We start from the raw sequence: 17515 nt of genomic DNA on the forward strand, positions 1-17515 counted from the left end.
TTCCACAACTTCCACTGCAAATGTTTTTATATTATATTTTACTCCGATACTTTCAGAAACAAAACAGACTCCACTCTCAGAATATAATTACACAAAATTATGATATTATAGGTGAAGAATGGTGGAAAAATATACATTTGAATATTTATAATGCATTTCAAGAGTGCCGATCAATGTAGATAAGGAATTGTACAATCATCCGTCCAAATTTAACTATTACGTTTTTCATATTTTATACAATTTCGTCCACAATACAAACTCAGTAACGGTTTAGAAATAAATTAAAAGCTACAGCAAAAGATAAATACATACCCTTAAAATTTACAACATTTCTTTCAACCATAAAGTGTGAAATAAAACGGTAATGGCAATTCGGTTCCCCGTACTTGTACAATAAAAGGGTTTTATTATCGTGATCTTTACTCTTTCCCCTTTTTCGTGTAACTAACATCGTATTGAATCCTGTTCTGATAGTTTGTGCCGTATATGTGCCGCTAAAAGGGTCTATTGGGAAATAGATCAAGATACAAAACAGGGCATTTTCCTCTGATACATCCAACCGCGTTACTAAAAGATACTTTGCATTTTAAAGGTACGAAAGTTTATTTTCCTCCAAACTGTTGCGATTGTGCCAAACGCGATATGACACACGGCGGTGGATTGTTTTCATTTAGCTCTCATGGTTTTTTATTTTTTCGGTGACGGATTTTGTAAGCGATTCAATACGATCCTGCCAGAAGCAAGCGCCACAAGAACCATATAGGTACGCTCCGCAGAGCTTCGGTCCAGCGGGAACTGAACGTCATACACGGATACACCCGTCAGGGATGGTTCTCGTAGGCGGCTTCTGGCAAATGATGCGGTTTAAAAAACAAAATGGTAAAGTGTATAAAAATAAAATCATTGCTAAACACGGCTAAAATAACGTTCACTAGCGACGAACGAACGCTTCCCTCTGCTCCTCTCTCTCTCTTTATCTTTACCCGCCGATCGAAAGACGAACTTCTACGATTATTACTGCAATGATAAGACTTGATAATCGAACATGTCTTCATCGCGGATCCATCCATCAAGTTTGTTGGATGGACACATCATCCCGGGGACACATAATCGAAACAACCTTCCCCAAGCTTCGCTAAAGAACTCCGTTAAGATTCTGTACTTCTCACGACGAAGAGACAAGAACACAACTCTCCCTAACTGAGCCCTCACGTTTACATATTTGCAACCGGAGCCATCCCCTCACACCCTCTCTTTCTCTCGCTACTGCACCATTAGATTAGTCTGCCGCGGGGAAAGGAATGAAAAGATAACGCTAAGATTAATGGACTTTAAAAATAAGGACAAATTATGCCGGCGATGTGTAAGTGTTTCCGGCACACGGCAAAAGACACGAACACATGCATCTGGCAGCTTCTCGAAGAGCGGTCTACGACACAACGATTTCTTCCTCTCGGTCTCTATTTGTTCTATGTTGATAAAAAGGTACGCAAAGTAAGTATTTTGTAATGAATATTATCTCGTTCGACGTTTACGCTCTACTCTCTGTTTGTTTCTGTAAACCTGAGTTCTTATACGGTTTATTTCGCAATTTTCTGGATTCCGAATACAAACGAATGGCGCGACTGCTTCCCGGCTTCGATGTTGTTGAGAGAGAAACTGATCGGTTTACATCAAGCCCTTGCTACGCAGGAGCTCGCGCATCAACTTCTTCAGGACGCTGATTTCACGGCCCAGATCGGACGATTTCTTTTTCAGCTCCTCGTTTTGATCGCGAAGCTGATTCTCCTCGACCAGGATCTCCTCGATTTCGGCCTTCTTCTTCTGCCGGTAGCGGGTCGCCGCGTTCTTGTTCTGCTCCTTTTTACGCGACTTTTTGTCCTCGGTCCCACGGCCGTACGGTCTGGTACCGGTGGTGCGCTTTTTCGTTACCGCGCCGCCACCGGACAGGTTCAGCTTTTTGCTCTTCGTCGGGCTCCATTCGTCGTCGTCGCGCTCGTCGTTCCGGCTGCCGTAGTACGACGAATCGGCCGAGTCGCTGTAGACGGGCGAGCGGGAAGACGAATCACCGCTCTCGACCGAACCGGCCTCGGAGAAACCGCACGAGTCGTCGTCATCGTTGAAGCTGAGCTGCTGTTGCTGCTGCTGCTGCTGTTGTTCGGAGTCCTTACCGGCTCTCAACGATTCCTCGACCATCTGCAGACTGCGGACGATGTTTTGCACCTCGCTCATCTGCTGTGGGGTGTAGCTTTCCGAGCTGAAGTTGAACGAGTTTACACCGATGTCACATGGGAGCTGTTGCTGCTGTTGCTGCTGCTGGACGACTCCACCGAGTTGCGTCATTGTGGCATACTCGTCTACGACATAGTACTCCGAACCGTTGCCCTGGAAGGACAGTTGCTGCTGTTGTTGCTGCTGCTGGGAAGGTAGCACGTTAGAAACCGGAGCGTACAAGGGTTGAAGAAGTATCTGTTGCTGCTGTTGTTGTTGTTGGAACGGGATGGAAAACTGCTGTTCGATGGGAATGACACTGCCTCCGACGCCACCGAACGCGGACGATTGTGGTGGCGTTTGGGGCGGTGTCAGTTGGTTCATCAATTCGACATTTCCGTACACACATTCAAAGTCCATCAACATCTCCTCGCTGACGACATTAGCGGTTTTCTCCGGTTGCAATGCGAACGAGCCATCCTCGATAACCGTCGGCAACGGGGCATAGCCACCGAGCTGCTGCGCAGACTGGCCACCGGAGGATAGCTTTGATTTTTCATCGTACCATAGATCTAACGGGGGAGAGAGAGTTAAAAGCAAACGATTGATTAGTGCTGGTGGAAAGTGAGATGTACTAATAGTACTTCATTTGTAATATCCTTTTCGATTAGTTATTGAAAATAATTTTTCGTATTTTGCTCATTGCAAGTAGTTATATATTTTCATGGGATTGTAACATTGTATTGCAATCTCACGGCTTCGCACGTCACAAACTGAAGGTATCAAAATCGAAGCACGACCAGGGCGGATGATACGAAATTTTCCACTCAATATAGACCCTATTGGTCGACAACAATGGCCGGCGAACGGTGCATAAAAATAAAAAAAACATTCACACGCAGATACCGACAAGTGTGCAGATGATAAGCCACGGACGACCGAAGAAACCAGTTACAAGCGGTTTGCCTGCCGAGTCTGAAAACCAACCTATATCACCTTTGACCACGTTTATCGCTAGAGAGACGTCATCCGGAACTCACCGGTGGTAGTGGCCGCTGGGCAATAAATGATTCAACGTGGTTCGTTATTCATACTGGTTCGTTATTTTTGCTACGACCAACAAAGTAGCCTCATGCTGAGGGACACAGTGCTGCCAACGGGAAGTGTTGCCAAACGGGAACAACAAGGTTCGCTATCTTGGATGGTGCGGTTTATCATCAAATTCAACAAAAAGCACAGTAGTGGATCAGTTTTGCCAATGAGGTAACATAAAATGTGCAACATTAAGGCAAACATGATTTTTACATGAGTATGATAACGTTGGTAACGCAGTGTTGCCAACGAAAATTATCGCCAAATGTGAACATTACAGCTCGCTATCTTGGATGGTGTGGTTTATCACCAAAATCGTTGAATAAGCGCCACTTGGAACAGTGTTGCCAACCAGACAACATAAGGGGGGCAACATAAAGGTAAACATGTTTTTTATCGTCTGAAAATGATAAAGGATGATTTTGCGAGATAATGGTAATGTTGTGAAACATGATTTTCCAACCAACATTAAAACGTCATAGGTTTAGTTGCTATGCTAGCAACGAAGATCGGTCCGTCGATCGTTCGCATTGGAAACGTTACCCATCCATGTCCGGCATCCCAACCAACAGAGGGATCCAAGTTCATCTATGTGCATATTTCATCCATCTAACATTACCTTCGCTGGAAATTTGATAATTAAACATTTCCGCTCGTTATATGCAGCGTAAGGCTCTTGCGTTGCTCGCGCGACTCGGCTCGAGGAATCTGGAGCAGCCCGCAGCGGCTCGTGCAGTAGCGACAGCGGCAACAGCGACTACAGCGACCACCGCTACTACTACTATCCCGGATAGTGGCAGCAGCTATCAGACCCAACGACGACAGCGGCGTTCCAGCGACACCCGGTATATCGTTATCGTTTATCTTCATTGACACAAGCTGGATGCTGATGTCTGCAGATCGGTTTCGAACGGGTATAGAGAGCGACGCGATATGCGATAGTCTTTCCTCACAAAACGATCGTAAAGTCTCCACTTGGAGCTATGATGGCGATGGCAACACTGCCACCACACGGGCGAAATATCGGCCAACGGTCTCTCAATTGTTATCGAACTTTAATCGGTGGGCTATCCTCATGTGGCTCGAATAAGCATACACCGGAAAAGCATCCGTTTGGGGGGTATTTCCCTTGGTAAACACTTTTCCGTTCCTTCGTCACACGATCACGTCGCTACTGATCATCCACTATGTTGAACAACCGAACATCAACGGGAACAATTTAGCCAGTGAATAGCTTTTGAAAACACCACAGCGCATACTAGCGGCCGATGGGAAACTAATCGTCCTCTCCTCCGCGACGGCTGTTCGATCCCGGCGGGTTGTTGCAAGCGCCCGAGTTGACCGGCGGACGAAAGCTTACGCGCCTTATCGGAGACACAAACCGATAAGGTTCGGTGGTAGTGTCGGCGGTGCGCGCGATCTTGAACCGGATGGAGGAGGCAAGCGTGAGCGCAAAATTATGCTTGCAGTAGCCAGATTTGCCAATGAAACGCATTTGTCCTGGCGAACAATTTCCCTAGTCGGAGTCCCGTGTGTGTCTGCTCGTTGAAGGACGCTGCGATTTTTTCCTCTAACCCCAGGGCGTTATCAACCACCGGGCATCTATTTCGGGGACGTTGGTCCTAGGCTGGCGGTTTAATCGAACCGTACAAGGATGGGCACACACGGGAATGTCCTATAGCAATCGGTTCAGGGCTACGTACGTTCATCAGCCGTGCAACCCGTGACCGCTTTTAGAGACAGAAAAAATATATATTCCATCCTTCAAATACTAGATAATGCACTCGCCAAAACCAGCTATACAATGTAAACGTAGTCAAATGTTTTTTTTTATAAACTTGATTAATCTAGTGTAAGCGTGGAGATATAGAGCATAGGTTCATAGAGGAGGCTTCCTGATTCAGGAGGCCTTTCGTATTTGCATACATTTCCTCATGACCGCTTTATCGATCACGGCAGCAGCGATCACTTGCACAAAGATTGTAATAATTTGTTAGGCATGATTGCAAAAACAAATGCGGTACAGAAGGAAACAAGCACTACAGTTGCGTACGCCATTTGCTATTAATTGATCAGCCAACATGCTGGAGAAAACGAGATCAGAGACACTGACAACCGAAGGCAAGGGGGCAGCGTTGGGCGCAAATGCACTATATTGGCTTCGACACGTGACGATCGTGTATATCTGTCACGTTTCATAAAACTGGACGAACACCGTAGCTTCAACAGGACGAAGCGCAAAGAGAAAAGTAATTTAAAACTTTTCGCAGCGGATGAAGAGAACACGAGCATGATTTCAATTATCCTCTTTTAGTTTAATTAGATTTATCTCCGACATAACTTCGGCCGGAGGTTCTTGTGCAGAAACATAACTGAAGAATAAAGATATCGCAAGGTATCGAATGTCTTCTTCCAATTGCAATTTACTTTACGTAACTGTTCCGGTTTGCTTGAAACCTTTCCGCATTTAGAGCATAGCGGTCTACATCTCCTCTGCCCAAGGACACTGCGCGCATTTATTGCACCGCAGCACCCGATCACACTGCACGGGTCCGTGTGTTAATGTCTTCATTACCCAAACATTAATTCTTCACGCCACGCAACCACACCACCACCGCACCATGCGATCTTGCGTGCTGCAACCATGGCGGCGATGGGGTGGTGACCTACTTCCAATCGGAACACCGAAGCCCTCATTTCGTTCGACAGAATCAAAACACCGAAGAAATAGAAAGGCAAGGCCAGCGGGTCAGTTCATTGATAACTTCTCGACCAATAATATACGCATGTTTGTGCTGCTCTAATGACACCACACACATGTGTCCGTGTGTGTACGCCAATCGAGTTCGATGGCTTCGTGGGGCGGGAAGTTGGCGAAAAAACTCCTCCTCATCGAAGAAATCAAGGTCCCCTCTGCCCTCCCCTTGTGTCCAGGGTTTGGATTGGGCAGAGAAGTTTAAATTTACAAATTATCTCGCCGACGAAGGTCAACTCGGAATTCGAGGCGGAAGATCTATGGCCGTATATAAATAGCTACCAAATTTTAGAAACAAAACAGAAAGTATACCGATCGAGAGATATATACACAGTTCTGAGACTTTTGCAAAACCTTTAATATCTAAAAAAAAAGTCAATCAAGGTAAAACTCCCTACAGTACCCAATGGTGGAAAAATATGTGGTCTCAGCCCTGATCCTTACTATTAAATCAGCATTCACCGCCCGTATACCATGCCACATGGACACGGATCAACAACAACAAGCTCATAAAAATACTTCCCAGATGTTGTTCAATATGCATCTCACAGCTCTCTTGTGAGTAATTAACAAAACAGAACAAAAAAGGCATCGGGAAGGCGTTCGAAATGACGAGGTTTCTGCACCGCGTACAACAACTGGTGGCCATTGGTAGGATTATCGATGAATAAATATTCATTTGCTAGAACAAAAAACAAAGCAGTATCAACAGTGACGGCCAAGTTGTATGCAACGAGGAGTAACCTACGGTCAGAATTCAGAGGGGGTTTAAGACAAGACTCAACACCACTGGCTCAACTCCTCGCGGGAAACGGATTGAAACGTTTGCCTAGCGGGAGAGAAAGGGAGGGTTCGTGGTCTGTGGTGTCGCGGTGATTCGAATGCACTTTTGCAAACCCGTTCCTCTCTACAAACAATGCCCAATGGTCGCGGCGGATCGGGACTTCCTTTTACAGGTGGCGCGAAGCAAAACCGCACGAGAATGTTTGCTTTTATGGTAAACAAACACAACACTCGGCTGGATGGATTCTACAATACACCTGTGTGGTGGGTCTTCATCGTCAAATAGTCGGAAAAGTCGGGAAACATGTAAAAGTCAAGTCGCCGGAAGTTTCTGATTTGAGTGCACTTATGCCATCCTTACATCAAAACCCTCTCCCTTGTGTATCTGTGTTCGAAGACCGCGACAAACCTGGTCGATAAACGATACGTCGGAAGAGTGATAAATAAATCGAACCAGTTTTCCCACCGTCTGCCACCAGATTCTTACGCTACCTGGCGCACGTTTCGGTTGAACCGGGCGTTGTTACCTTCGTCTCGCGTCAGACCCAGCAAAGTCCAGCCGAACTCGTTTGGAATTAATGTGCGGGCGGTGGATTTCTAAAGGGGGAAAAGCCCCGTTTTTAAACGACCATTTGGAACGTAGCACCGCTGTTCCATATCATTAGAACCGTTTTGCGTGTCGATTGTGTTGTATAAAATGCTTCTCCACACCACTCCTCCCCCACGGTCCGGTCGGTTACTATCAAGGTTACGCGGTAGGTTGGTTTTACGCACCCATCGAGTTCGAGAGTAACCCGTTGATAACTATCAGACACAAGAGGGAAAACATAAAAGGCTACGGAAAATCGCAGCAAACATGCGCGTTTCCATAGAGATTGTGCAAGGAAGTGTGGAAGATCTCATTCATTCGCCGAGCGCTTTATTGGAAACTGTTACTGCTGCTCTCGCGGAGAATCAGGTTGGGAGATAAGACGAAGCGCATTGCTACGCGATGGCGCACATTTTACGCAACACAGTCCCCGCCCCTCCCTCATTTCCCATCGCAGGGAGCGTATTGATTTGAAAGTCAATGAAACGACCGTTCATGGTACAACGCGGCTGTGGATGACGTGCGGGCCACAATCAGCCCCGTTTCTCAGAGGGAGATCATTTGGAGAACAAACATCATTGGGAACCAGATGCCAACTAATTTCCCTTCTACAATACGATATTTGAATTCTAAAATTATTTTTAATATTCCTAGCGTGGGTGAGTCATTAGATTACGAGCAAATGAAACCGTCCAACAATTTGGAGTGCGCCCTCTGACGGTAACCTACTTTTTGCCAGAATCTAATCGCTAACACCGTCCTCAAGCCTGGCGGCGGAAAAAGGTTTATCGAGATAAAGACGTAGAAGAAAACAACCCCTCCTCATCCGTACCTCCCCCTAGGACACACACGCAGCGGACAACTTCGTCTAATGTCAATCAATTGAATAAGGCCACCATGTGGCGAGAAAGCAAAACAACAGAGCGTCCAAGGTTCTCTTCATAATGTGTTCGGCTCTACCCCATCGGACACGCGGGGGTATAATCGATTGTTGAAGACAAACATGCTCCTCCCGCCCCAAACCCCACCACACCGTGGGGAGAGCTGGTAGATCTGTTAGAAATGTTGACTTCACCCGCTCGTGGAGGAAGCGTGTGTCTTCCGAATTGCTCTCGATTTATGACACTCTTATCAGCGTGCTCCTTCTTTGTAGCAGAAAACGCTGGCGAAATGTATTGTCCTGATTGGGGTTTGCCGGACGTGGAAAAAGAAAACCGATCTGCGACCGAACACAAGCAGCTCAGCTCTCCTCCGTTGCTTTAAGGAAGCTTTTGTGTGCTGAAGCAATTGTTGTTAAAACTGATAACCGGCTTTTGGAACCGACGACTGGCCGTGCGCGAAACACTGATAACACGCATGACCCGCGAGCGATGGACCGATTCGTGATTCGTGAAGAGTAGCTAATTAAGACAATAAGTAATCTTAACATTCTAGGAACGCTAAATGCACCCGAGCCACCACCGTGGTGTCCGTTCGAGTATTTAACGCGTTGAATAAGTTCAGTAATTCCTATCGTATGCAAATATCAGAACCACATTCCTGTAAGTTCCTCGATTTGTTGAAGGTAAGGAAGCATTAATCAAACCCACCATGCCATGACACAATGACTCAAGCAAGGCTACACCCCGCTTCCAAACTGGATTGGTTTGTTATACTAACCGTAGCCATTCATTTTGAGGTCAAACGTTGATTCTTGTACTGGGAAGAAGTGAAGCGTTCGCTGGGGCTTGAGACAATTACTGCTGCTTTGGAGCTCGTCCTTTTCCTGCCCGCCGCCGCTGACTCTTTTCTGTTCCTTTCCTTTCCTTGCACCGTAGATTTACCCTCTCTTCCTTTTTTTTGGTTGACTTTATATTGCACTTCTTCTCTTTAATAAAGATTTTTCCATTCAACAAAACTAATCGATTCTTTTTTCCAAGCTCTTCCTCGAAACAAAAACTCTCGCGAGTATGTAATATATTGGGTGGACACGGTCAATTGGTTTCTCCTTTAGTTTCCGTGTACAATTTTTTTTGTTAATTCGACAGTACGTATGCGACTAACTTAGGTATATCTATAGCTCGATCGTCTCTTCCCTCCTTACTAAACAACTAAATAAGCTCCTAGTATCCGCCAGGGATTCCAAAACTAAACAAAAACTTCTAAAATATAAAACAAAGGCACATAAGAATTTTTACGCAACGAAGTACCGTTTTTTTCTTTGCTATAGGAGAGATTTATTCTACTTCTTTTTGTTTCTAGCTGCCAAGGATAGAAAGAAAAGGCACCGTCGGGGTGGGTGGGCACACCTTAAGGGACACCCCTCCTTCTTTCCGTCCCTCCGATAAGAGAGCGATTGAGAGGTTCGTCGTCAAAGAGGTTTCCTGTTTCGAGAGATTGGTCCTGATGTCGATTTGTTACGAATTAATAAGAGTCTCTAACGAAGAAAATGTTTAATAATTACGACAAAAACACAGCAATTTTCGATCACAGATAATAATTGCGTACCAAAAGCTAACAAAAAGTATTTAAAAAAAAAAAAAAGATCAACCTACAAGCAACAAATGGCAAGAATAAACTCGTATCGATTGCAATTGACGAAAGATGGTGGCGATTTACCCGGCAATTTGTGTTTGTTTTGTCTCAATCGCACTTAAACGAGAGTGAGGCGCGTGACTATGTTTTGGCAACGTCCGACTACTGGCTAGAGCTTGGGCTTCCGGTTTCCACTTCCTGCCTTCCGCACACGATGGGCGGAAACAAAAGCTTCTGGGAAAGAGAGCTTATCGATCGTACAAAGGCGCGCGATCTTCTACTAATGGCTACTTGGATTAAAATTCACTTTGCGCAAAGGTGCTTCAGTTCTTGAGTATATGTGTTTGGATATTTATAAAAAAAAAACGAATGTTTTTCCTTCTCGCCGGGTCTCTATCTAGCTGTCTGATGCGTATGCTCTTCTAGTAAAGGTGACGTGATTCGTTGAGTTTTACTTTTCACCGACTCTGTCAACCCCCTATCGTACACGCGGCAAGGACTCAGACGGCAGCGGCGGCGCAGGACAGCGGCAGCGACGACGTTCGTCTCTTCACCAGCTTCTGGGAGTTGAACACGATCTCGCGATTCCAAGTGTAACGATAGGCCACCGGAACGACGACCCCGACGCACATGCTCACGGGTGGTGTCGGGTGCAGTGTATGCCGAATTTTCCGAATCGAAGACGACGACGACGGCAACGGCTGTTGTCGGCGATCAAACCTTTCCAAAAGCTCGCGCGATTACATTAAGAAGCCTCAGAGTATCCTGGAATGGCTCCACCGGATAGCACCAGACAGCGGCTCACTATCTTCCTCATACACCTTCACGGGCCCGCAGTAGGGGGAGAGGGGGAGGATAGCGAAGTGACCTGCCTTCCCTTTCGCCTGCGATGGGACCACCTTACACACACCACTACGGTCGTACGCAGTTTACAACAATCTCGTGATTTATTATTTCTTCTTTTCACACTTTCGATTGTACTAGATATTCGAAGGCACACGCAGCCTGCGGAACACCACACGGACAGCACTGAAGGGCAATCGAAGAAACCGGAAGAAACTCCTTCAACTCGGCACGCGGAAAAAAGCACACAAAAAACTGCGCAGAAAGCTCCACTTGTATCGGGGGGGCAAACACGATGGCGGACAGAGTCACACGGCGGTCTGAATACGACTAACCGTGGCCCCCACCGCCGGCGGACTCGGAAGCTGAGCATCGTACGCACGCGCCCCTGTGCGTTGTTTGTGTGCGGTTCTAGTGAACAGAAAAGAGAGTGGACGGACGGAAAGGCCCACACTAAAGGCGCGCGCTACTACGGACACCACGCTAGAGCGGGCGCGATTGTCCAGCCGCGAGCTTCAGGCGCCGTCGGGGTGATAATAGTGTAGAAAACACAGGCAGCCAGCCAAACCATCAACACACGCCATTGTAAAGGTGGTGGTCGCGGTTCGCGGTTCGCGCTTTATCTCTCGCGAGACGAAGCCTACAACGAAGCCGATGGTGGTGGTGGTGGTGGTGGGTCACACCAAAATGGCCACCGAGTTGGAGCTTAAGCCGGGGGAAGAGAGACTGGTGGTAGACCCGCGACGTGTGACGAAGCGTGTCGAAGTTTGTCTTCGATCGATCGCGCTTGTGACGTCCGCGAGCGGGTTCAGACGACGACACGCAAAACCCACACGGGGGTATCTCATTACCACTACGACCCTAAAAACAATTGACGCATTGATTGTAAGTCATCGCCGGCCGCAAAACGGCACACTCGCTCGCTCTTCCCATGAGGAGAAATCCCAGAGTAAAGGGGGACTCCAGGGGAGTGGACATTAAACACTTAACGCGTACTATAACTGCACGCCGAAGGGAGTAGAGTACTTAAAGGTGATAATTGTGTAGGGAGTCCGTCCACCAGTACTTAATGGCAGGTTCTCCTTGACTTCTCCAAAAGAAAAATGAGGGAGCCCAAATCAAAGCCTCAAAAATCGCTGCTGCAGTCGCAAGGTACCGATAAAATGCTTACGCATGTTCCACTTGCAGAAAAATAAGCAAAAAAAACCCATGGAAGAGGCTAGAAACATTGTGGCAAGAGAGAGTTGGGACCCCGAAAATGTGCCCATAGTAGACACTTGTTGCCCAAAATTGGTCCCCATTTTTAACCCGTCCAAACCTTCTTTGTGTGCAACTCTGGAGGGCCCTCTTGTAGTCGAGGAGACAATCTTCCACAAGGGAAGCAATCGAAAAACCTGTTCCACAACTTCCCCAAGGATCGATTCCGAGAGCCGGCTTTTACTGGTTTAGGTCCAAAAAATAAAAGAAGCATGAAACGAGGAAAGGGACACGGTTTTATAACTTCCAACATGCACCCCGCACTCGGTGGTGCTAAAGGTGTTCCATTTCCGAATGGCACCAGCAACAAACAATGCAGTTGCCATACCGCGCCTTATGGTAGGCGCTAGCGGGCCGAAGGAATATTTTAACGGAGCGACAGACACGGTCAGTGAAAGTCATCTTCGAAGACTTAAGGACCGCACGATACCAACCAAAAGCAAATTTATACCATAGCCCACCGGTTTGCCATGGATTTTCGGTTAAAGACTTTGGACTTTGGAATAATAAAATATTCGAACGGCTAACGGAACGGTGGCGGTATTGGAAAACGAACCTACCATAAAGTAGGTTATACAACATCCGCTCTATATTAAAGAAAGCTAATGAAACTCTCAGAGCATGTTAAAACCATGCAGCTTGTCTTGTTCGTCCTCATTCTTTACGAAACAAAGCCTCGTTGTACCAGGATGCAATGAGGTTTCCGTTTACCATGCTTCACATGATAACCGCAGCTAAAATGAGCTTTGAGTGCAATCGAACAATCACTGCAATAGGTCGGTCAGTGGCCAGCGATACCCATTGAGATGATGTTCTGTTTGCCATTCCATGCATTGCCGTCGACCCAGAGGAGGATTAACACACTGATGAGATCATGGTGCTTTTTCTACTAGTAACGAAATGGGGAAAAACATGCCACCCTTGGGTTATCTCGAATGCAACACATACACTTCCCTGTTGGCGTGGCCCCTTCGCTATCTTATCGAAGTACAGCACCAACGACGACGACGAGGTGGTATGAAAAATTAAGCCCAACAGTGACAAAAGTTGAAAGCCTTACCCGGATGTTCGATTGAACCATCCATGTGAAGTATTAACTACTTCTAAATTTTTGTAGTTTATTTATATGTAATATGTTGTACTATGTCTAAAAGGCTTCCGAATCTCGTTTCCATCAGCGGACAAACAGTGTCGACTAGGAATCTCAATCACAAGCGACAATTTAATCAGTTCCATTATTGATCGTTTGCTAATGCAGACGCACATCACGCTACCCGGTGTTGCGGTAGGCACCAGATGCAAATTGAGACGCTTGTATTTACTAGTTTGAACTTGGCAGTTGAGACTTGCTTGGTTGAGACAAATCACTTGAAGAATCGGTACCACAACCACAGAGAAAAAAAAAAATGGTAATCGACCGTTCAGCGCCACACTGACGACATAACAATAATCGGCGAACTTCCCTTCTTGTCCTTCCACACTGTCTCCCTCTGTTTTGTCCAGCGAATCAATAAGAATTCTCAAATCAATCAAGGAATTTCCACACCATGCCTCTGTGAAGGCAAGGATGAAGGGTTTTTTCCCTTTACAGACGGCGAGATGTTGTTTACTCAAACTGGTTTTCTCCGATCAGCAAAGTCCTCCGTACGTCCAAGTGTTTGTACCGAGCGGTCAAGAAGGTGTGTGAGCGCATTTTAAATCATTTATTACAAACGTAAAACATGGCCCTCTTTCGCCCGGGACAAACCCCAATTTGATTAGAATGGGAAGGTATGGGTGGTACGTAAACGGGACGATCGAGTTCGACGTAACGTCGGGTCGTTGGAGATGGCGTTGAACCATGTGCTCGGTCGCCAAACAGGAAGCAAACCCACCAAGGTTAGCCCTTTCTGTTCAGGTTTATTTATTCGCTTGTTTTACAGTAAGGGCTGGTTCCATGGAAGGAGATTGAGGATAATAAATCCTGCCCCTATTTGACAACGCTAGTAAGTACGGGTTCGAACACTGGCGACGTACTTTCGATAGGGACAAATTATAGACCCTTTGACCGGACTCGTTTCGCCTCTAACCAAACATCATTGATCTCGTGACCAGATTTTGAATAAATCAAACGCTGGTGTAACCATGATTAATTACGTGTTAATGGATTGTCATACCGTGGCATGCACCGGTAACTTATGAAAAGGAATAAATTATAGATGCCACTTAGTAAAACCGATCTGATCAGTACTTGTTAGACGAAGCTAAAGTAATGGACAGGCGTTATAAGCATATTGTTTAAAAATGTAAGCTCCTTTCGTAGTATGTGATAGACCTTCGGGATTGTGATAGCAAAATATTTACTTAAAACTAATTGATTAATAACTTGTATTTTTTACATCCACCCATAAATCCTTTGTGTCAATGTTTTATAAATCTGTATATACATATTACGAACAATCTGTGTAAACAGTATCATCTCCTACTACCCCTGCCATGTCTAAACGTGCAAGCAAACTGCTTTGTGGTGATCATGCCATTTTCACGTGATCTAGACCACCGACACGGACTTCGCATGTTCACAACTACAAACAAAGATAGGGCGAGCAAAACAAAATAAAAACATATAATGCCATTAGAAGGTGTCGTCTCGCAAACTGGCCCAAAACCAACTCGAAAATTAAAACAAGTCCAAAAAAGCATAATGTTCAACATCATCGGCGGAATTACAACTACATAACCGTTTGTAAAGTCGACCACAATCAGTTGTGCGACGCCGTACATAAATACCTCCTCCCCCTCCCACCATTTCTCGACTCAACAGGTTCACCGTCCCGGTCAGTTTATGGTTGTCTTATGGTGGCATCAATGACACTACGACTAGTGGAGTTGAATGATATTTGTACTTCTCTATTTCCATCGCAATGCTCGTGCACATAATTATATTCAAACAAATTTGAAACACTAAACATGTCTCAAATTATATTTTACTGTTATCAACAAGTTCTACACTTTTCAAAAATCAGATCTATTAGTGTATAATGTTTTCTCGTCATTCTTTCTAAGCAAGCAAATCATCATATCGCAATGGTTGGTACAAAACAACCGTCATTTTTAAACCAAATATAAGCTGCGTTTTGACCCAACACATTTCGCACATTTTTACTTTATAAAATGGTTCATGTTTCTTTGTTTTAGGAGTCAAAATCACCAAAACATGTATAACGTAAAACTGTCAGATGTAAGAAAATAAACAATCTTTACTGGTTGGCGAACCTTCAGAAGACACGCGCATTCGCCAACGTGACTCTACACCATAAACATGACGAAGGAACGATTGTGATAATATTTGCTGTTTTTTCTGCCTTCCGAAACCTTCTATATACCGTATGGATAATTTCCTACCTTTTTCCTGCTTGCCGAGGATCGGAAGCACCAGATCCTGACCTTTCAGGAGATCTAATGGGTTCGGCTTAAATTCGACGTCATCGTCAAGTCCAATGAGAGCGTTGTTAAAAAGAGGTTCTTAAAATAAAAAATAATGCCCCAATTAGTATAAGCAAACTCTACCAAACGTTCGTTCGAACGCCCACAAGCAGTGGCCAGTCTGCGTACCATTGCAGTAATCGTAGAAATCGTCTTCGAAGTTCGTCGAGTCCTCAGCATACGATTGCTGGGACTGAGCCGACGGGGACGACGGCTCCATCTTGCCTTCCCAGTCGAGCTGCACGGGAAAGGTCGTTGGCGTTGACAGTAAGTCCATCATTCCAGAAGGCATTTGGACGGTTCTGCAGCGTTGATAATGGTATACTCTGTTGCTCCTGGGCAAAGAATGATGGTAAAAACTCTTGCTGGTTGTCGGCGTTTTTCGTCGCTGGCGACATCATTTTGCTGGTTTGGGGTGCCATGATGGCGCTAAAACGAGGAAAAAGTGTAAACGTTCGTGAGAATACATTTTTGCAATCCTAAAAATATTTCATTGGACGCGTCATTCAAAGATAGTATGGAACAAACAACCGAAAAAAACGAAGTGAAAAAACTCATTCGTTTTAATCTAATCAAAAATCACGATCGCGCACTTCGAGGTGAATAAAACTCCCATTTCCACGTCGTGCGAAATTCTTATCATCGGTAATCATCAACCCCACAACCGTCCGCGATGTAGATAGGGCTGTTGTCGGTTGTTTCGAACAGAAATACACATTTTGAAAAATTATATCATGACAACTTAAATAAAAGTCGTCGCAGCAGTGGATCATCACGGAAGTCATGTTCTTCCACCGCCGCCTTCTACATGCTTGTTGTTGATCGTCGAGAGGGTAACCAAATATGCTTACTCATCTGGCAAGCTTTGATGCTGGTAATTACACAATCACGTCATCGCGCGTCGTGACGTTTGCGTTCGAAGAAAGGTTGCGAAATTCCCCGCCATCGAACTGCAAAACTATCAAGTAGAAAACGTTCGCAAAATTCTCCACGAAGCACGATCAAGTGTACCGGACTAGTTGGTAAAAGTGGGTCAGCATAAACCGCCATCGCCTGGTGGGTTGAGGAGGCAATAATGAAACTGCACAAAAAGTTCATTGCACGCTTATGTGGCATTTTTCCCCCCACAGTGGACAGTAGTTCTTTCTAAACCAGTTTTGGATTCATTTTATCTTTTGCCTTGTTCCCTTCTATGCACCTAAGGTCTGGTCACCCTTTCAAGCATACCAGCATACCGTAGCATGACATTGCATACGCGCTTGAGGGCATTACATCATTTTTGGCGAAAATAATTTTCACTCGCTTTTCCCAAATCACCGGCACCGTTCGAAAGGTGCTTTGCATACCTTTCATTTGACACCACATTCAAGGATTTTCAACCGCGATAAGCGGGAAAAATCGAACCATTTGTTTTTCGCAATACACACCCCCCCTGGCACACCCCCTTCCAACGCACAAGCGTTTCTTGCCCTTTCGCATTGTTGTTAGATGCGTAGTCACCACCTCTTCCACCACCCCGCAGCATAACCCAACATGGCGTAGCTTTTCCTCAAAGCAAATTTCACTCCTTTTTCACTACCAACGGAAATACTTACATGTTAATCCTCAATTCGTTTGGGTGTACTTGGGGCACCGTGGTGCGCTGCTTTTCAGCTGGCTACTAGTAATCCATTTTCACCTTTTTATTAACACGACACAAAATTTCAACACGTTTCTTTGAGGCAACATTTGGAAATGACGGACGCGAATGATTCACAAGTCGTCAAACCCCTCGACACGCCAACGAAAGCCGCCAGTAAGAGATAGAAGATCGAATTTCAAACCTACTTGAAGTAAGTAATTGCTGTAAAGATATGTGGTTGGTTTTGATTGTTTTTCGTTATGCATGGATATATTAGGAAAGTTTATTAATGTTTTTGCAACATGTATACAAAAACAGGGATTTATAATTTAATACATGTAGTAATCAAAAGGTATTTTTATTCTTTGTGCCTCAATCCCGGTCA

The 17515-nt window shown here is 45.4% G+C and overlaps 1 protein-coding gene across 1 annotated transcript; it reads right to left on the reverse strand.

Annotated features, from left to right (window-relative positions):
* Positions 1 to 1650: 1650 nt before the first annotated feature.
* Positions 1651 to 17252, reverse strand: LOC131293758 (uncharacterized). Its single transcript, XM_058321823.1, has 5 exons — positions 17105 to 17252; positions 15639 to 15938; positions 15429 to 15548; positions 2194 to 2783; positions 1651 to 2151 (listed from the first exon to the last, which is right to left on the reverse strand). Exons 2-5 carry the CDS (start codon positions 15799 to 15801, stop codon positions 1669 to 1671), a joined length of 1356 nt encoding a protein of 451 aa, XP_058177806.1. The 5' UTR covers positions 15802 to 15938; positions 17105 to 17252; the 3' UTR covers positions 1651 to 1668.
* Between the last annotated feature and the right edge of the window lie 263 nt (positions 17253 to 17515).

Source organism: Anopheles ziemanni, chromosome 2, assembly GCF_943734765.1.
Source record: "Anopheles ziemanni chromosome 2, idAnoZiCoDA_A2_x.2, whole genome shotgun sequence".
Taxonomy (NCBI): Eukaryota; Metazoa; Arthropoda; class Insecta; order Diptera; family Culicidae; genus Anopheles; species Anopheles ziemanni.